The sequence below is a fragment of the Panicum virgatum genome, chromosome 8N (assembly GCF_016808335.1).
Source record: "Panicum virgatum strain AP13 chromosome 8N, P.virgatum_v5, whole genome shotgun sequence".
In the NCBI taxonomy this organism is placed as follows: domain Eukaryota; kingdom Viridiplantae; phylum Streptophyta; class Magnoliopsida; order Poales; family Poaceae; genus Panicum; species Panicum virgatum.
The window spans coordinates 47,345,101-47,363,753 of NC_053152.1; the positions used below are offsets into that span (position 1 = coordinate 47,345,101).

The following is an 18,653-nucleotide window of genomic DNA, read 5'->3' on the forward strand; positions in this document are numbered from 1 at the left end:
ATGGAGGGGGTTATGGGCAAAAACGCCCTTTCTTCCTCCTCCCCTCGACGCAGAACAGGGGAGGGGTGGGGGCGCGCCAGCGGCGGCTCGATTTGGGCGCCCAGGGCGAAGGCGGTGGCCGGGAGGAGGGGGAAAAGAGGGAGGGGGTGGAGAAGGCCCGATTGCGCTACCTAACTCGAGCTGAGGCGGAGCAGAGATGCGGGTCGACGGGGGCAAGCGGCGGCGAGCAGAGGAGGCTGCGGCGGCGATGCTGCAAGGCCGAGGAGGGGGCGCGTGGAGGCTGTGCGGGTTCGTGGAGAGCTGGGGTGCGTGGAGTACCTACTTATAGGCGTGGAATGGCGGTGGCGAGGGGAGGGCGCCGGTGGCCGGGCTTGGCGGCCATTAATGGCGCTCCGGCGTCGCGACGCGCGGGCGGTGGCGCTGAAAAGACGGCGGAGTTGACGACGCGCTCTGCGGCAGCTGGGCTGGCGGGCTTGGGTGAGCAGGGGTGGGCACGGCGTCGTACTGGGGCGGCTGCGTGTGGCGGACGGCGGCGGTGTGCCCAGGTCGCCGTGCACAGGGCGGGAGGCGACTGCGGTGCTGCGCTTCGTCAACGGCGGCAGTGGCTTTGCGTGAGCGTGTGCGCCGAGGCGGGCCTCGGTGGTGCAGGGCGAGCGGGACCGACGGCGTGGGCGCGTGGGCGGTGCGAGGAGCGCGCGCGGCGGGGTGGCGCACGGACCGGTGGCGAGTCCGCGTGCGTGTGCGTGTGTGCGCGCGATGTCGCGGCGGCGCTGGAGCGGCTCGGGCATGGCGGTGTGTGCGTGCACGGGGCAGGAGGCGACCACGGCGCGTGTCGCGCGCGCCCGAGCGGTGGCGGTGCTGCTCTGCGGCGCGCGGGGGGGCGGCGTGGCTTGGCCGCACGCACGCGGGCGGCCGCGGTGCGGCGCGTGCTTGCGCGCGCGCGCGCGTACGCGTGGGGGAGCAGGTGCTCAGGGTGCCGAGCCGAGCGGCGCGCGAGCAGGCCGAGCGGGGAGTGGTGGCGTGGTGCGGTCGGCGCCGTGGCGAGCCTGTGCCTGCGCGCGCGCGTGCGTACGCGTGGGCATGGCCCGGGGGGTGGCGAGCGCACGGCGGGCGGCGGGTGGCCGGGCGCGGGGCTGCCCTGCAGCGTGGGCGCGCACGGCAGGGGCGGTGCCGAGAGCGGGGAGCAGCCCGGGGAGGGAGCAGGGGCGAGGGGCGGCACGGCCGAGCCGTGCGGAGCAGGGGGGGCCGGGCTGGTGTTCTGCAGTGCGCAGGAAGGAGGGAGGAGAGGGACGAGAGAGAGAGAAAAGAAAAAGAGAAAGAAAATGGGAAAAAGAAAAAGAAAAAGAAAAGCAGGGGGGGAGAGAAGGGAAAAAAAGGGAGAGGGAGGGAGGGATCCGCGCCGGGATCACGGCGCTGATCGCGGAGCCGGTCGGCCACGCTCGGCGTCCGGGCGCGCGAGAGCGCGACGTGCCAGTCAAGGGGAAACAGGGTGCTGGATACGTGTGTCAGGTCTTTGGGAATCGGGAGATCCGGCGGAACAGGGAGGATTCCGGACAACTGGGGTTAGGGTTTCAAGGAGGGATCTCGAGCTTAACGACGAAGCAAAATTTTAGCGCACGATTTATTTTAGGTAATTTTCGGGATGTTACACATTGCATGCTAAAAAAAAGTCGAGTCAGTTATCTTTATTTCCCTTAAAGTGTCAATTGTTTTATCTTCTCATGAGCGGTAAGAATGCCTAAGTTCTCCAGTTGAAATGATGAACAATTGCTCTATTTAATTTCCTTGTCATGCATAGTTTACAACTCATATTCTCCAAGAACTGAGTTTGTTGGTCTCAAAAAAAAAAAGGTTTATCCTAAACCTGAAATTTTGTGGGTTGCGAGTGCATGATCTGAGTCTAAGCTGTTGAGAAATATGACATGATGAATTAGAGTTGCTACAAACTGTTCTGAGCAAAATTTTACATTCGGAACTTTTATCTTTGAAAACTACAAAATAAAAAGTTTCTCCATGATGAGAAATACCTACCAGAGCCATATGCATGAAGCCTATAAAGAAACAATCTTTCTGCTTGCTGCTTGTGTCATTTTGAGCTTTGTCAAATTTTGTGACCTTTGTGAGTTGTGTTTCATACTCTCATGATCGAGAATCATGTACACACCACCTCCACATGCAAAAACTTCCACACTGGAAGAATAGCATTTCCATACCATCCACTCATTCATATCCTCTTTGATGTTCCATATTCCATAAAGTCTCTCCCAAAAATTCTCTCCAGTAAGGGCATGAGCTATGTATTGAAAAAAAAAAGAAGAGGGTACATGAAGGCCCATGAAAAAAATGGACACATGAAGGTCCATGCAAAAATAAGAAAATTAGCCATGCCCAAAATATAAGAAGGGAGAGAAAAAATCATGGAACATCCTATCCTCTTGCTTTCCACTCCATCCACCACATATCCACACACATGCACTTTTCAATCATGGTTGTATGACTTGCTTACTCTTTGGGTCCGATCTTTGACTTTGCAAAATATTCGAAACAAGTATGCCTTAGTCTTTCTCCCTGCCTTGAGCTCCACAAAAGCCTTTAGAAGTAGGAGAAAGAAGGCACACAAAAAGGCCTTGGTGAGGATAAAACACCTTTGAGCAAATGAGAGTGTCATTCGAGGAACTTGTTTTTATTTTTCGAAAACTTTTGAAAACCTCCGGACGTAATCTTGAGCAAGGAATGGGTAAGTGGTGCTTTATGAATTGTTCCATGTCTCAACCACCCAAGACAAGGAGAAGGCCAAAAGCCCCATGGAGATTAAGGTAAAACGGGTGAGCAAAGTTTGACCAACTTATTCAGTTCGAGCTAGAATGTTTTGTTGTAACTTGTGCATGATGAAGAAATGAAGCATTGCAGCAACTCCTGATCAACAACCTAAAGTTTAGCTTTGCTCAGGGATGAGCAAAGTTCAGCTTGGGGGGTCTTGTTGACGCTCACTAACGACCAGTTCTGAGCATCAATATTGCCATAATAAATGGACGGACTTGCATTTCTTACACTCATGCCACTAATAAATCACCGAATTCCACATGTCCCTCTAGATTTCTATGAGTGCAGGATTTAGCTGAAAATGAAGGGCAATCACACCCTTTTGGCCAAGGAGCAAACACCGACTAATCAGACATCGCCACACATGGATCAAAAGGCCACCAGAGCAGAAATTCAGTAGGAACAAGGCCGAGCCACACACCAGTCACAAGTGGGCCCCGAGGGCAGCCCATGGGGCAAAGGAGAAGGTCGGTGGGCCCACTGAGAGGCCGGCCGACCTACCCATGGGCCCCACCGCCTCAAGTTTTTGATGTGGCAGCTCCTCATTGGATGGTGAAGTCGGTTCCAGAGGCTCCATGCTGAATTCCCGGCCGAGCAAGGGATGGCTCCCCACTATATATATGAGGGGAGGGGCTCCATTTCAAGCAACACACATCACCAAGCATCCAAGCAATCAAGTTACTCTCTTAAGATGTAGTTCATCTTCTCTTTTAGAGGTCCTAGGACTAGAGGAGTTCGGGTTTGAGTCGTAGTTCGAGGTCTTAGAGTCTTCATGGAGAGTCTGGTATGTCTTTTACTTTCTCTTTATGTAATTCTCTGAGTTTGTAGTTGATGCTTATTTACTCTATTCAGTACTTTGGTTCGTATGCCCTTGTTGCGTAGTGATCCTTCTTGTGAGTTATGAATGTCTTGAGTGATTCACATGCATAGACTAGTCGTGTATCATGGCTTTGTTTCATCTTCCTTAATTGGGTGCTCTAGAACTAAGGCCCCGGATAGACAAGGGTGTCCTTGCGCAAGGCTAGAGTGGTGCTCATTATCATAGGCGTGGTGCCTAGATTGATGACCAAGTTTGAATGCGATTCTACCCCATGGTTTGTAGAGGTAGCCGGCAGGTGGTGACAGCCCTGTCCGTGCCCCGAGTAATCCTCCACGTTCGGGTAGAGGAGTAGGAGGTACATAAAGCCGTCGGATGATCAGGCTTCTCCTGTTCATCTAGATGCGGTCTCCCTAGTCCATTGATCAGGCTTTTCCTTTTGCTGTGAATGACTCAGTTTAGTTGTTCATGAGAGTACAATATAATATAGCTCTAGTTATCCTTGATCTTGCTTTTTCCTCTCCGATATCCTAGGTGTGTTATCTAGTTGTGCTTGTGTGTTCACTACCCCCTTTTACCATGAACACTATTTCTCTGTTCAGATCATTGACATTAATCCATAGTGGTCTCTCCGAGCTTAATTAAATTCTATACACCGCCGCCTTCCCTGCGGAAATATAAATGACACCCCGAGTTACTCTCGGGTAAAATGCTACGGCGGTACTCCGTGCGCTTGCGGATTTATTCATGGCCCATGATTTACCTGCCACCCCATTGATGTCTGCAGACACCATTGCTGATCTCCAGTGGTGACGTTGGTAGGCGTCAACAGAGATGAAGGACACTTGATTTAGTATAGGTTTCATAGTTTTTAGTTTGTGACCGTACTATAAAGGGGCGTTCAAAGTTAGTAGCTTGATCATTCAAAGGGTAGGCCTTAGATTTCTTGCACACTTGCTTAAGATCAACTCAAGACCTACTATGGATCTCAGAAAAACACTTGGAAGCAGAAAGAATCGACGTTCAAATCAATTCCAAGTCAGTAAAATAGAAACAGGAAAACTCAGTGGGGTCGGATAATCCAACACCCACAGGGTCGGACTATCCGGGCAAAGAAGCCGGATTATCCGACCCCTTGAAATGCCTGCTCGGATTTTGACACGTAGCATTCTGCAGAGAGCCTGTTTCACTAGTTGAAAAATGGTCTGAGGGACCGGATTATCCGACGGTGTCAATATGAGACGTCGGACAAAGGGTCGGATCGTGTACCAGAGAGCATATTTTTCAGGCTGAAATTCTCTCTTCAGGACCGGATAATCCGACGTTTTGTCAGTAGACCGTCGGACAAATACTCAGTAGCAATGATCAAGTGCCGTTGTTCTGGAATTCAAAATGTCAGTTGAACAGGATTATCCGACGCCATGGTGGAAAATGCGTCGGAGTAATGGATCGGATAGCATAGGTTTAAATCTTAACGGCTAAAATGGAAAACACAGTGGGGTCGGATGATCCAACGCCTTTATCTGGGGCTGGGTCGGTTTATCCGACGTTACCAACTTTTTCCAGAAAGTTGGTAACGGCCACTAGGTGATCTCTAGCCTATATAAGGGGGTACCTCGGGTCTCTTGAACTGCCTTTTAAACCCTTGAATACCTGAGGCCACCCTAGTGCCGAGAGAAGACATCCAAACACTTGAGATCAACAAATTCATCAAGAAAATCAATTCTTGGAAGAGTGCAAGTGTGCTAGAGCTTTAGCGCCAACTGAGTTATGGTCAAGTGGAAGCTTAGGGCTTGTTACTCTTGGTGTTTGATGACACCTAGACAGTCTTGGTGATCGGAGGCTCTTGGTGAGCTCTTGGAGTTTGTGGGAGCCCCAAGAAGAAGAAGTTGTACACAGTTTGAAGCCCGCCGTTCCGGAGATGGAGAAGGGGTATTCTTAGTGAATACTTGCTCTTCGTGATGCAAGGGAGCTTAACCCTTTGTGGGTGCTCCAATGTCGATTAGGGGGGAGCGTCAACTCCTCGATACCATGGAAAAAAAATTCGGTTGTCTCTTGTCCATTCTCTTTTGCATTCAAACAATTTACTTAAGTGTTTTCAGTTCTTGCTCTTTGCTTGATTATTTGAGACTAGGACTTGCTCTTGATAGTTTGCTTCAATTGGGTTAGCCTTTGCATGATAGTTTGATCCCTCTAGGAATATGGTTTTGTTAGTGTGCTTACCTACCTAGATTCATCATGTTAGTGTGCTCTAGATCTTAGGTCTTTGAACTATAGGCTTGGGCAACACTAGAGGTAGGTTAAGGACGGTTAGAAATCAAAAAAGTCCCAATTCATCCTCCCTTCTTGGGCCACGATCCTTTCACAAACCCCCCATCTTGATCAGTATTCCATCAACACACAGCATGAAGAAGTGCAAGTGTTAAGATGTTCAAATTTATGTGACGATTTCCACTCTTTCTTGATTGTTACTGTACAAATTTCTAACATGGAAGTTTCCTATACTGTCGCATTTTTCTTTCATAATGCTACTACTTGGGCTAAAATAAGCTCATTGTGTTCAGTTAACTTCAATATATATGTTGCATTTTTACATCATTTACCTACATATATTGCATACAAGATGGAAAGAAAAAAACACTGACCGGCATCCCTATCATCCGAGTTTCTCGATTTGTGATCCTCATGAGTTGCATCTGACCAAGGAGCCAGTTGACAGAGCTGAAGAAGAAAATTAATGCACAATTGACTTAAGCCGACCATTGATATGCCGGTGTCAAGGTATCTAAAATAATGGATCAAGCATATTGTTTGGTGTGCATGGGGGGAGGATTTCTCCGCCGCCACTATCATATCCTTGTGTGCATTCATCTTTGCAAGGACACACAAGATCTTATTCATCATCCGAGCTCTTGTGATGTGAGGTGCTGCTAGAATGCTAGTTATAGTCGTTGATTAGCATGATTAGGCAAGATCACAAGTCACAGGCCGATGATATGCTCATCTTTCTAAGCTGGTAGCGTAGAGAACGGGATGCATATCTATCGTGCATTGATCCTCTGCAGGAGATGCGTACAACAGTACTACAAGTGGTGTACAGCTTGGTGAAGATACGCAAATCCTCCGCATTGACGACTTCTTTAACCAGGAAGACATGTTGCCTAGTTTTTTAACCAGGAAGTAGAACCAACGAACTCGTGTTGAGTTGGGCAATATATGGATTCTTTTACAGCAGGGGTGGGGGTGGGGGTGGGGGGGGAGGAGGTTATACTTTCATACAAAAGTGATACGAATTTATACTATATTAAATTAAGAAAAGAAAAAAGGTTCACATTACTCTCTTCAAGTAAGTCTGAGTTTAAGATTTTCTTTTGTTCAATTTACCAGCGCAACTAAGTCAACTATGTTGGCTTGGAATGAGAGGAAATCAAAAGATAAGAAATAAGAAACAGAAGAAAATAAAATATGTAAACATTTGTCGAGAAATTTCAAAAATTTGGTTTCAATTGGCACCGTCGTCGTTGGTGCCTCGCTTGTAGAACCGGCGGCGCAGGGAACCGGCAGCGTGCAGAGCCAACAACATAAGGCGTGGAGCCAACAGCGCAGGGACACAGCGGCGCATGGGCTCGCTCGGTGGCGTGTAGAACTTGCAGTGAAGGGGACTCTGTGTGGCGTAGAGGCTCGGAGCCGGCGGTGTATATGGACCGGCGGCGCTTGGACCGAGCGGCCCAGGGGCTCGGTCACGCATAGGGGTTCGTCAGCGCGTGGGGCTTGGCGGCGCGCGGGCTCGACGACGGGAGGGACTACGCTTGGGGGCCTAATATTTTTTTCAAAAAAAAATTCTAGGCAGGTTTTCTAGGATTTTCCGTCAATCGTAGGGCAATTCTTGTTTCCAGTCGAATATTTCCTTAGAAGTCTTTACTTACAAAAATTTCTATGGTAATGCTTTCCCTATGATTTTTCGGCCATTTCCCTAAAGGATTTTGGCTCCAGAGAAGCAGGTCGATTCCAGTGAAAGTCTGGCAGGAGCGCACAACCCAATGCTTCTCACGCAAATGGCCGGCCCATGATATTCTGACAGCCCACGATGGGCCACCCTGACAGTAGCAAACTGACTCAACAGTAGGCCCACAGAGAGCTCCATCCTTGGGCGGCCCATAGCCCATAAACTAGTTGACAACGGCAGACCGCTCCCCAGACGGATCGCACCCGCGGCCGCCCGGGCTCCCGGGTGCTGTTGCGACGACGGCGACGGCTCTATTGGAGGTCAAGGCTAATGCGGCTGGGGTGGAGATGGTTACACACTATTAGAAAAAGAGCTCTTAGCACCGGTTGGAAACAACTTTAGGTACCAGTTTTTCAACCGGTGCCCCCAAAGTGAGACCAATAGGGTCTGGCTTTGACACCGGGTAAATCACCCGGTACCTAAAGCCACCTTTGGTACCGGTTGGAATTCCAACCGGTACCAAAGGCTGCTATGCCCGTAAGGCAGCTATGTCTGTTCCCTCTCATCATCTCCCGTTCTGTTGCTTGCACTCTCTCTCAATCCCCTCCCATCCTCCACTAGCATCTCATCCTCTACTTTCAGTAGAGATTTATTCAAAAGAATCAACAATAAAATATTGAATTGATCCAAAAAAAACTCATAGATCCGACAAATCATTCAAAAAATCGTTCACAAGATATATTCAGTCCATTAATCCCATAAAATAGATACGACGAGCCGATGAAGCGCTCGTTCTCGATGTAGACGAAGCAGGTGATGCGCTCCAGCTTGAGCAGGGCGTCCTCCTTCCAGTGCGCCTTCTTGCCGAACGGTAGCACACCCTTGAGGCGCAGCCTCGTCGTCTTCCTCCAGCTCTGCTCGAAGTTTTCGAGGACGTCGTATGCCGCCGGCCCGTCCAGCCGGCAGTGCATGTCATGCCACGGCTGTCGGGGACCCAGCTTCTTGGCATCCTCCTCCTCCCGGAACGTGGAGTTGTAGACGAGTGCCTGAAGAACTTCTTGGTCTCCTCGCCGTGCGTCTGCATCACGCCCCTCTGCAAATTAATGCACATTCATCTGGAAATCAAACAGCAGCTTTAATTTTTGTTGAGATTATTGATGTACACGACGATGATGAACCGTCCGTAGGAAGAAGTTGTGGAGTGAGGTGGTGTCGTCGCAGAGGAGGAGCAGCACCCGGACGCCCTCCTGGGACTTGTACTTGAGCAGGTCGCCCAGGCTCATGTCCTCCACCGCCACGCCGCCCAGTACCCTCACCTAGGCCGCTTTGGCCGCCATCTCCGGCGACATGGCGCCCCGCAGCAGCCGGACCCTGGTGAACGCCGACCAGCCCGCCACGTAAACGAGGTGCTGCGCGCCCAGCACCGCCAGGCACAGCTCCTCCCAGCACCGCCCGGGCTCGCCGCCCAGCTCGCCGGCCCCGACGTGTGCGTCCTGGTACAGCCTCATGTCGCAGCCGCGCCGCGGCGGGAAGAACGCCAGGATGCCGCCGGGAGGAGCCAGGGCGGCGGGGTGCTGCCCGCCGGGACGAAGGTGGCGGAGATGCGGATGGCCGAGCCCTCTCTGCGGCGGCGGCGGCCAGCTCCCTCGGTGGTGGCGCCTCGTGCGCCCCTCTCCGCGGCTCCCGCGGCGTCACCGGCGCCCGCGCGCCCTCCTGCGGCGGCGGCGCTCGTGCGCCCCTCCGCTCCCAGTCTCCCAGAGATAAGGCCGTGGGAGAGGTGGGAGAGATGAGAGGTAGAGAATGAGAGATGAGAGAGACGAGAGAATGAGAGATGAATGGCCACGGACTTAAAATATCGCGCGCGGAGGCAAAGTGGGCGGCCATGTTTTGGTATCGGGCGATTCTTTCAACCAGTGCCAAAATGTGTTTTCAATTGCCACCAACCGGTGCCTATATCTAAAGCATGCACTGACACCGGGTTATGGCGTGATCCGGTGCCAATGTCTGCATCAATAGCACCGGATCGTACCTCCACCCGGTGCCATTGATGCATCGACCATTCGGTACCGGCTCATGGCATTATCCGGTGCCTCTGTCAGTGCATTGGCACCGGTTTGTGCCGTGGCGCGTCTTGCCAGCGCTCGGCGCAGGCCAATAGTACCGGCTAGTGTTGCAGCCGATGCTAATGTCTTACATTAGTATCGGTTCAAACAACATGTGTTACTTTTGGCCTGTTTTCTAGCCGTGACAGTTGGGAAACGAGGAGGAACGACGAATGGGGTCGCGATGGTGCCGACGAGTCCACTAGGACATCTTAGCTTCTGCTGCACCAGGTCGTTGTATGGGCCGCCGCGCCGCTGGACGCCACGCGCCGCAGATCCGGGGCCGCCGTGCCCAGCAGATCCGGGGCCGCGAGCGTCCAGGCCGGCGCTGCCGCCTCGCTTCCACGCCGCCGCCACCCTGAGTGCCAGGGCGGCTGTCGCTCTGCGCAGTCCAGGGCAGCTGCCGTCGGCAAGCGGTCGCCCAGCAGATCCGCTCGGAGTGCCCGCGCCTCCAGGGCGGCTGCCACTCCGCCTTGTCCCGCAGCGCGTCCAGCGTGAAGGACCAATCATGGCCCGCGGCCATGGCCTGCAGCCTGCAGGGAAGGAAGGGGAAGGGAGGAGATGTGTGGAGAAAGAGACAGGAAAGAGAAAGAGGGAAGATAGTTGGTGTGTGGTGGACTGGTGGGAGAGAAGAGATAAGCAAGAGAGGCCCAGCGCTCCCGCAGGGAAGGGGACGGGTTGGGCCCATCAATCCTCGTCCAACTCAGTCCAGCCAGTCCAGCCAATGATTTGGTGACATATGAATCGCACCACCTGTTGTATCCCTGTCTCCATTTCTAGGGGCAGGTGGGGGAATGACCCGCCCCTAAAAATACTTTTTGTAGGGTGAGGGCCCTAAAAATGGTTTATTTTTAGGGGCGGGTGAGGGGGTGACCTGGCTCTATAAAGCATTTTTAGGGGCGGGTCTGTTGCTACAGTAACCGAGTACCATTTGTAGCAACAGGTGAAATTTTGGTCTGTTGCTAAAAAAAATCGAGGCCTTTCTACAAATCGTTTTTGTAGTAGTAGCAGCCCACATCAGCAGAGAGTAGCTCACAAGCCCGGCATCACTAAACAATCAAACAAGTTCAATACACTCAGAAGATAAAATGTCCAGAGAGTACAGAGAATTAAAACCAAGCATACGGCGTACATGCAAAAGTAACACAAACGAATAGGCACATGAAGGAAGGATTCAAACTCTGATACATGTGGCTGAAAGGAGATATTTTTCGGGAAAAAAAAAAGGCTGAAAGAGATGGCCGCCTAGCTACCATCGCTTCAGAATCATCTTTATTCAAGGACACGTACGGATTGTGAAATAGCGAAGAAAGCTTGCAGTTGATGGAGAGTACTTGACTACTCACGGAGATGACGAGGATAAGGCTGCCACTGCAGATCACTCTGCCTGGCGTTGGTGGCGTGGCTTATGTTCTAGTATGGCATTGGGATGCCCTTCAAGTGCTTCTTTTATTGGATCTGGATCGCAGTCGCCGTTGAGCTCCACCTTCTTCAACTTAGGGAGCCAGTCGATTCCAGAAAGAGCCTCCATGGTGGCAAAAGACCACACAAGCCACTCGAGCTTAGGAGCTGCTCCAATGGCAAATCCAATGTTGGTGATGTCTTCTCCTTCGACAAGCAGATATGTGAGACTTTGGAATTCACATTTCTTGAAGGTGAGCTCGCTACCGGCGTATGACTTATGCTGAAGCCTGAGGCCACGCAGGCCACCAAGGTTGCCGAGAATACGTAAATCATCATCCTTTAAGTAAGTCTCACTCAGTGTTATCTTGGAAAGTTGATGCTGCTCTTTAATAATAGAGCAAAGAAGCCCACTAGTGACGCTGCAGATGTTCAGTCTTTCAATGAACTGTGGAATGGAGGGTAAGGCATCTTCCTCTTCAGCATCATGATTCTAAAAAAAATCGGCCGGCCGGCCCATCCGGATTGACAAGGAAGGAAGGCATTTATGCAATTTCTCAATTTGACCGAAAAGATCACTTAACTTGACTCTTTTACAATCAAGAGCTACCCCAAGTTTCCTCAGTTTCAGTAGCTGAGAGATGCTGGCTAGCTCACTGTCTCTGTTGGAAACTTGGACATGGGACAATATCTCCATGTTTTCCATTTTCTGGACGCCGAGGGGCATTTCCACTGCTGCTGGAAATGATTCATCAGATAGCCTAGCATCATTGCTTCCAGAGATGTTGTGGCCAGCAAGAAAATGTTTCAGCAGTGGGAGCACAATAGCTTTCCTGGCAAGCATTCGTACCTTGGTTTGCCTGATATCCAGCGTCTCCAAGCACTGAAGCTCCTTAATTTGCTTGGGAAGTTCTGTAACATCAGTATTCCTGAGGCTCAGATACTTGAGCAGCAGTATCTTGCAGATGCTCTTCAGATGATGCTTCTCCATACCCTTGCAGCCTTCCAAATCCAGCACTTTCAAGAACTTCCATTGAGGAGATGCAGCCAAAGAAGGAAGAGAAGCTGCAAAGTCTTTGCTAGTACCAGCTGAATGAGATTTTTGGAACCCTATCCTGTTGTGAATGGAAAGGTGGTGGACCCAGTCTGCCGGTAGGTTTGATTCCACAATGTTTACATCTCTAGCAATCTTGGCAATGACCTTGTGGACCTCATCATGTAAGGTGAAGCTCTTGATGTTGCCTGCGGCACTGATTTCCGCAGGAGAAATGAACCCTCGAGTGAACAGCTCATCCCAGTAGTGCTCGGCTTCATCCACTGTACTCTTCGCTAATTCATCGCTTCTAGTTGTGGCAGTGATGATGCCCTCTGCGATCCATCTCCTAGCCAAGCTTGCAGTCTTGATGACGTGACCTTTGTGGGAAAATAGAGAGATACAACAGGCAGCTCCTGTACTTGCTGGGCAATTCATTGTAGCAGAACATCACTATTCTCTGGTCGAAGCTTTTGTTCAGTCGCTGACACTTTAAAATGGAGTTCTGAAATCGAGTCAGCTCCTCTTCTGTCATGGTTGGATTAACATACAGAAGGTGCAGGAACATCTTCCTTGCAAAGGCACTGGAGTCGGGTAATACTAAGTTGCTAATGATCAAGTGCCGGAGGTCTTCAGCTATCGGCTTGTACCACCAGTCTCCAGTCAGCTTGAGCACTTTGTGGAGGTAGAAATCCAATAGACTTCTCGTATTGATGATTTTGTAGGGAGAAGACGACCGTGCCACTTCGTCGTGGCCTGTGGTCAATACGATGGCGCTGCCAGGATGGCACCCATCAGCAGCATGTAACAGAGCATCTAGTAAGGGCTTCCATAAATGCTCTTCACTGACATGAGTAATCGAGATCAAGAAGCGCTTATCTTTCAGATGTCCCTGAAGATTACTACCAAGTAGCTCCACATCATCTTCACCAGGTCGAACACCAGTTATTTCTTCTAGTATTCTAGCAAGTGCAGCACCTAATACATCCGTCTTTTTATTATAAAATGCATCACGTAAATCGATGAGGGCCTTGCAACCAAATATGGTGGGCAGAGACTGATGTTTGTACACTTCAGCTGCAACTGAATTAGCCAAATTTCTTTCGAAGAGACGGAACGCCCCCAAAATACTGAAAACCCTCACTTTTTGTGTCTCACCATGGTCTCTTGCGGCGGCAGTAGCAGGTGCTGCTTCCTTGGACAGCCACTTGATCAGAGTATCAACGCCTTTCCTTACTACCTCCGAGTCCTCTGCCGGAGGTTCAGCGCCCCCAAATATAACAGCAGCACGTCGCTGAAGATCTTTCTCGTCGTCACCTGAAGGATCGACATCGCCATCATACGGGTCAGCACCGGCTGCAGCCAATGCTGGTGGCACGGTGACGCCGTACCGCTGCCGCCTGTCACCAACGTCCCGAGCGCGGACCTTGAGCTCCCGGATCCGCGTTGCGATCCGGTGGCGCACCGGGACAGTCCGGAGAAACCGGATGACTCCCCGGAGATACCCAAACAGGCCACCTTTGCCGGGCCGGCTGCCGACATAGTGGACGTAGAGCTCGACGTTGCCCTCGCAGTCCCGAGTGAGGCCAAGGACCTGCTTCATCCACGCCCGGACCAGGTGATCACGGTGCTGGGCATCGGTTAGCTGAAGGATCAAGCTGTTCATGCACTCCATCTCGTCCTTGATGAACTCAACGTCGCCTCGAACACGGCCGAGCAGCTGGGCCTCGTCAAGGAGCACCGCCGTCAGCCGGCCCAGCAGCGAGTCCACCGCGCCCTGCGCCGCGGCCATGAATGATCCCTCGCTCTCCTCTTGCCTACCTAGCTTGTTGGCTGGAGACTAATGGTGGATTGGAATTAATAACTGACAATACAATTCAAGCAGGAGGCTGCGTGATGGATTTGTGATGCATTGTGTCAATCACACTACTGGAGAACAGGCTATAGGAATTGGTTGGAAAAGACCATAGCCACCGGTTTTCCAACCGGTTCCCGCAAACCGAGACCAATGGCCTCGTCTTAAGACACTGAGTTTTTCAAACAGTGCCTTAGGCTTCTATTGGTACCGGTTGGTCTTCCAACCGGTACCAAAGAGGCTGCCACGCTGACGCAAGGTGGGCCCTTTTGTTTGCCTAGAGCCTTGAGGATTTGAGATCATCGTCTGTGCAATGATTCTCTTTGGCACGGTAATTCTGGTTGTATTAATGGCAGTGGCACGATAATGTTTTTTTTAGACGCGCACGCTGCAGCGCAGCAGCGGTAGGCCTAGCTGAGCTGCGGGTCTCGAATTGGCGCAGCATGCATCTCGAATGTGGAATCTTGTAAAGTTTTGGAATTTTGAAGGGAACTAAATAAAGCCCCCTTGCATATGTAATTGATAATATTTCCATACAAAATTTGAATTCAATTATATAATTGATAATGCATATAACTATAATAAATAGATACTATTCACTTATCAAATAAATTGATAAAACATATAAATACAATAATCTGATAGTATTCACATATCAAATAAATTGATAACGCATATAACTACAATAAGATGCTACAAATAAAAATAATTATTATATGTATAAACTAAATTAAATGATAACTGCTTCTAAAAACCAATTGCTAAGTTATGGTGAAAAATAACTAACTTTTTTTGAAAAAAAAATAAAAAATCATCCCCCTCCCCTCACTCAGCTGCCATGAACAGTGAGTTTACGGCAGCTTGGAGGGGGGAGGGGTTGGGGTATTTATAGGCATGGGCCAAAGGCACCGGTTGGTGCTCAACAAACGGTGCCAAACAATAGGCTTAGGCACCGGTTGAAGTTACCAACCGGTGTCTTTGTGGTGGGCATGTGGCGGCACCGGGTCATGGCAAAATTCGGTGCCATTGTCCACTCTTTAGGCACTGGTTGGTGCCACCAACCGGTACCTATTCCTTCTCGTTCTTTTGGTACCGGTTGGTAGTACTAACCGGTGCCTATACTGGAGTTTTGGTACCGGGTGATGTTTTAATCCGGTACCAAACCCCTTACTTTTGATCGCCGTTGGCCAAAGGTACCGGCTGCTTTTAACCAGAACCTTTGGCTCGTTTTCTAGTAATGTCAGCTGGTGGATAGGCTAGCAGCAAGTACGGAGTAACAATCACGAAGAGGCCATTGGGTTGGGAGACTAGATGAGCTTGGAGCATCTAAGTTTGCGTCCTCGTCGGACAAGAGGCTGGGAAACCACTGCACCAGCTTGCGCGTGACTCAACGCATGGATCGATACTTGGATCATTCCTGAAGCAAAGGCATTTGCTTCCGTCGTCAGGTGCAGGCAACCAGCTTCAGAGATGCTTGGGCATGCACTTTAGTCTTTTGTTTTTTCTTTACCACCAAAACTTTACACTTTACCTTTCCATCTTTGCTCTTTCCTTTTGTTTTTTTTGAAAAGAGAAATTTTATTGATTTCAAGCACAATACATCAAGGTGATAAATCATCTTGAAATTTTCCCGACCTCTGGCTAAACGACACACAGCCTAAAAAGAGTTTGATATGGATACTTTCACACTAATGACTGTCAATCCTAAGACTAAACCGCCACCCATGTGCCCGGGCAAAAAAAATCCTTGACCACATGTGCCAAGAAATGAGAAGCCACTACAAGTTTGTCCTGCAAAGTATGCATCTGAAGGATAGCTCATATACGGAGCCAGTGCGTAGTTGAGTAGATAACCTAAAAAAAAGATTTTTTTGTTATTGAACACCACATCATTTCTACATAGCCAAACAGACCAACACAAGGCTGCCGCGTCCAGAAGTACTAGTAAAATATGATATAATTTAGTAAAAAATGTTTTTTACATTCATATGTATATTTTTCTATAATTAATTTATATATCTACATAGCCAAACAGACCAACACAAGTGCAGTTAGTACAATTCAAACTCGATCACAGGGCCAGACAACGAACGGTCCTTAACCGACACAGACGAGGCTAGCCTTTCCCCCGCCGGTCTCCATTTTCTTTTTCTTCTCCAACCTATTCCAATAATCCATATACTCAAAATAACGAGATATCCTATATCTCGCGAGTGACCAGAAATCACTCGACTTCTACCGAGATCTTATTAAGCATAGCGTTTCTATCATCCTATACATACTAGTATAACTCCAGGGAACCTAGGGATCATGCAACTAGAATTCCAAACAATTCCTAAACCTAATGCACAAGTAATAGAAACATATATATGTGTCATAAATTTGAAATAATAGGATGTGCACCGGGGCTTGCCTTTTGCTGGGCGAGGTTAGTATTACTTGCGGCCTTGGGCGGGATCTTCACGAACTTTTTCCTGGTCCTGTATTGCTGGTTCTGGACTTCACGACCAACTCATAGACGACGTCCTCGGTTACGATTCTACATGAGTGCATATGAGATACCAATTAATGCAATGCATATTTCTACACATACACACGCAATCATTGATCGAGCAATAATCAAATTAGTTATGTACATAAAGTAACAAGGTCGAGCATGATAGCAATGACACACATCTTGTATGAAATATTTTCTATATTAAACCTACAGACAAATAAACAAAGCTACACAATTTACCCGATCGTCGTACCGGAAAGGAAAATTGCTAGCTAATGACTTTAGTATACATTAAACTAGGTTTTTACTGGTATAGTATACACTCTGCTCCTAGTCCATTCTATCATGATTAGCATCCTACAGAATTATTATGTCAAGATTATACACCTAATGTTATATTTACAGGGCAGAAAACAAGAGAAACTACAAATGCTAGAAACAAATTAAATTGCATGAATACAATTTAATAGCACAACTAATTCTTACAGATTATAACATATAATTATACCTAACAATTTATTTTACATGGATTTATTATGATCTTTTATATATAGAAAGAATCTAATATTTCTAATACAACATGCCTAAGTACTAATAAAAATTATTTTTGATTAGCAACCTATATGTTCCGAACATAAAATATTTACTAGTGACAAAACAATAGAAAACAACCCTAGCATGAAGTTTTCATGATTTATAGCAAGCATAATTACTTATGCATATTCCTATTACTCATAAACTATTTATTAAACACTAACCAAGTTAAATCAATAACTCATGCACACGTGCACTAATAAATCTGAAACTTTTACCACATCACATGCATCACATGACTAATCTACCATAAAAATTTCACAGCAAAAAGGAGCAACATAACTACATATATGATTTTATCCCTAACAAGCATGAATAAAATTCCAGGACAATATTTTTCTACCAACACATGTCATATTATAGGTTCATGGCATAGATCTAATCACCAGGATTCCAAAACATCTTTATTTTCTATTTTCTGATTTTTTTATGATTTACTATGATATTTAGAAGATAACAGCTAATTTATGCACAAAAGAAAAAGATACTTTACACCAAAGCCCCTGGACTTTTCTAGAACTGCACAGCTCTATTCTAAACTATTCATATGAGTCACGGACTTTGTAAAAAGGCCCCCAGAATTGTTTCTATTCTTGTGCAGGGTCCCTGGCCCAGTCAACCATGGCCGACCGGTCTTTGACCGGCCATGGCTCGCCGGCGGCTCGCCAGCCGGCGACGGGGTTGGCACCTACACGACTGACGCGACGAGACGAACTCAACGGTGGGTGCTGTGCACTAGAAAAGTTGGCTGGTCATGGACGACCGCATACAGCAGCACCGCGCGGCGGCAAGGCCTGGAAACGAGCGTGGAAACTCGAGGAACGCGCAAGAACGAGGAGAGCATGGGCGTCAGTGCCTCACCTAGCTTCGATTTGAACTGCTAGACGAAGGAAACGGTGGCCGGGCGATGGAGTTCTATGGTGAGGGGGCGGATGCACTGTTCACATACAGGTCTGGGTCGCTGGGGAAGTCACTCCGGCGAGGGGCTCGACCGGCCGGGTGGGGGCATCGAAGGAGGAGCTCGTGGGGCTGCTGCCTGTGCAAGGGATTGAACTTTGGTGGCTTGTGGGAGGAGTATTGGCGACGGGGCGAGCTCGAGCTTGAGCTCGTTAATGGAAGCATGAGGAGGAAGAAGAAAGCAGGGAGAGGAAGAGAAGGAAAATATCTGGGGCGCCGACTCAGAGATAAGGATGAGGACGGGCGACGCCGCGGATGGCCGGCGCGTGGCCACGACGCGCTCGCCGGCGAGGATGCTCGACGCGCGGACGCCAAGATGCGTGCGTAGGGGTCAGGGGTGTTACATATAGGAAAGAGACGAAGCTGGTGCTAGCCAAGCCCAAGCGGGACCTGTAGTCTGTAGAAGCAGGAGCTTATTCATGTTCCTGGAAGCAGCTGGAAGGTGTCTCGGATGAGGGACGTGGCCCAAGCTGGCGAGCCGCCGCCGCCGAGGGTGCTTGGCTGTTGCGCGCACGGCGCCGGCAATTTTGCCGAGCTCCAGCAGCGCCGGTAATAATGCCTTGTCCTTGGTGTGTTGATCAAGCCTAGCTAGAAGAGCTCGGCAGGCTGCGGCGGCCCCGCCAACTGC

At 49.4% G+C, this 18,653-nt stretch overlaps 2 protein-coding genes and 1 long non-coding RNA gene across 6 annotated transcripts; 1 reads left to right on the top strand and 2 right to left on the bottom strand.

The window, feature by feature from the left end:
• Positions 1 to 8,250: 8,250 nt before the first annotated feature.
• LOC120685945 (disease resistance protein PIK6-NP-like) lies at positions 8,251 to 14,522 on the bottom strand. Of its 4 annotated transcripts, none has more exons than XM_039968085.1 (2): positions 8,765 to 14,522; positions 8,251 to 8,679 (listed from the first exon to the last, which is right to left on the bottom strand). In XM_039968085.1, the coding sequence occupies exon 1, from the start codon at positions 13,912 to 13,914 to the stop codon at positions 12,472 to 12,474; it is 1,443 nt and encodes a 480-aa protein (XP_039824019.1). In that variant the 5' UTR covers positions 13,915 to 14,522; the 3' UTR covers positions 8,251 to 8,679; positions 8,765 to 12,471. The 4 variants fall into 4 exon arrangements, with proteins under 4 accessions (XP_039824019.1, XP_039824022.1, XP_039824021.1 ...); XM_039968088.1 differs by having other exon boundaries at positions 8,263 to 8,679; positions 8,903 to 14,522; XM_039968087.1 differs by having other exon boundaries at positions 8,279 to 8,664.
• LOC120685947 (predicted GPI-anchored protein 58) lies at positions 8,771 to 9,393 on the top strand. The gene is made up of 2 exons (XM_039968089.1): positions 8,771 to 8,892; positions 8,937 to 9,393. The coding sequence occupies exons 1-2, from the start codon at positions 8,868 to 8,870 to the stop codon at positions 9,374 to 9,376; spliced, it is 465 nt and encodes a 154-aa protein (XP_039824023.1). The 5' UTR covers positions 8,771 to 8,867; the 3' UTR covers positions 9,377 to 9,393.
• Positions 14,523 to 16,129: 1,607 nt separating the features above from the next.
• LOC120685948 lies at positions 16,130 to 18,347 on the bottom strand. The gene is made up of 2 exons (XR_005679896.1): positions 17,930 to 18,347; positions 16,130 to 16,516 (listed from the first exon to the last, which is right to left on the bottom strand). It is a non-coding gene; the product is annotated as an uncharacterized LOC120685948 (long non-coding RNA).
• Positions 18,348 to 18,653: the final 306 nt, after the last annotated feature.

Bases quoted from the DNA above. Each gene is read 5' to 3' on its own strand.
- LOC120685947 (XM_039968089.1), top strand. From the start codon at position 8,868: ATGTCCTCCACCGCCACGCCGCCCA. The intron at 8,893-8,936 runs GTACCCTCACCT...TCCGGCGACATG, and splicing joins CTCCACCGCCACGCCGCCCA to GCGCCCCGCAGCAGCCGGAC.
- LOC120685945 (XM_039968085.1), bottom strand. From the start codon at position 13,914: ATGGCCGCGGCGCAGGGCGCGGTGGACTCGCTGCTGGGCCGGCTGACG.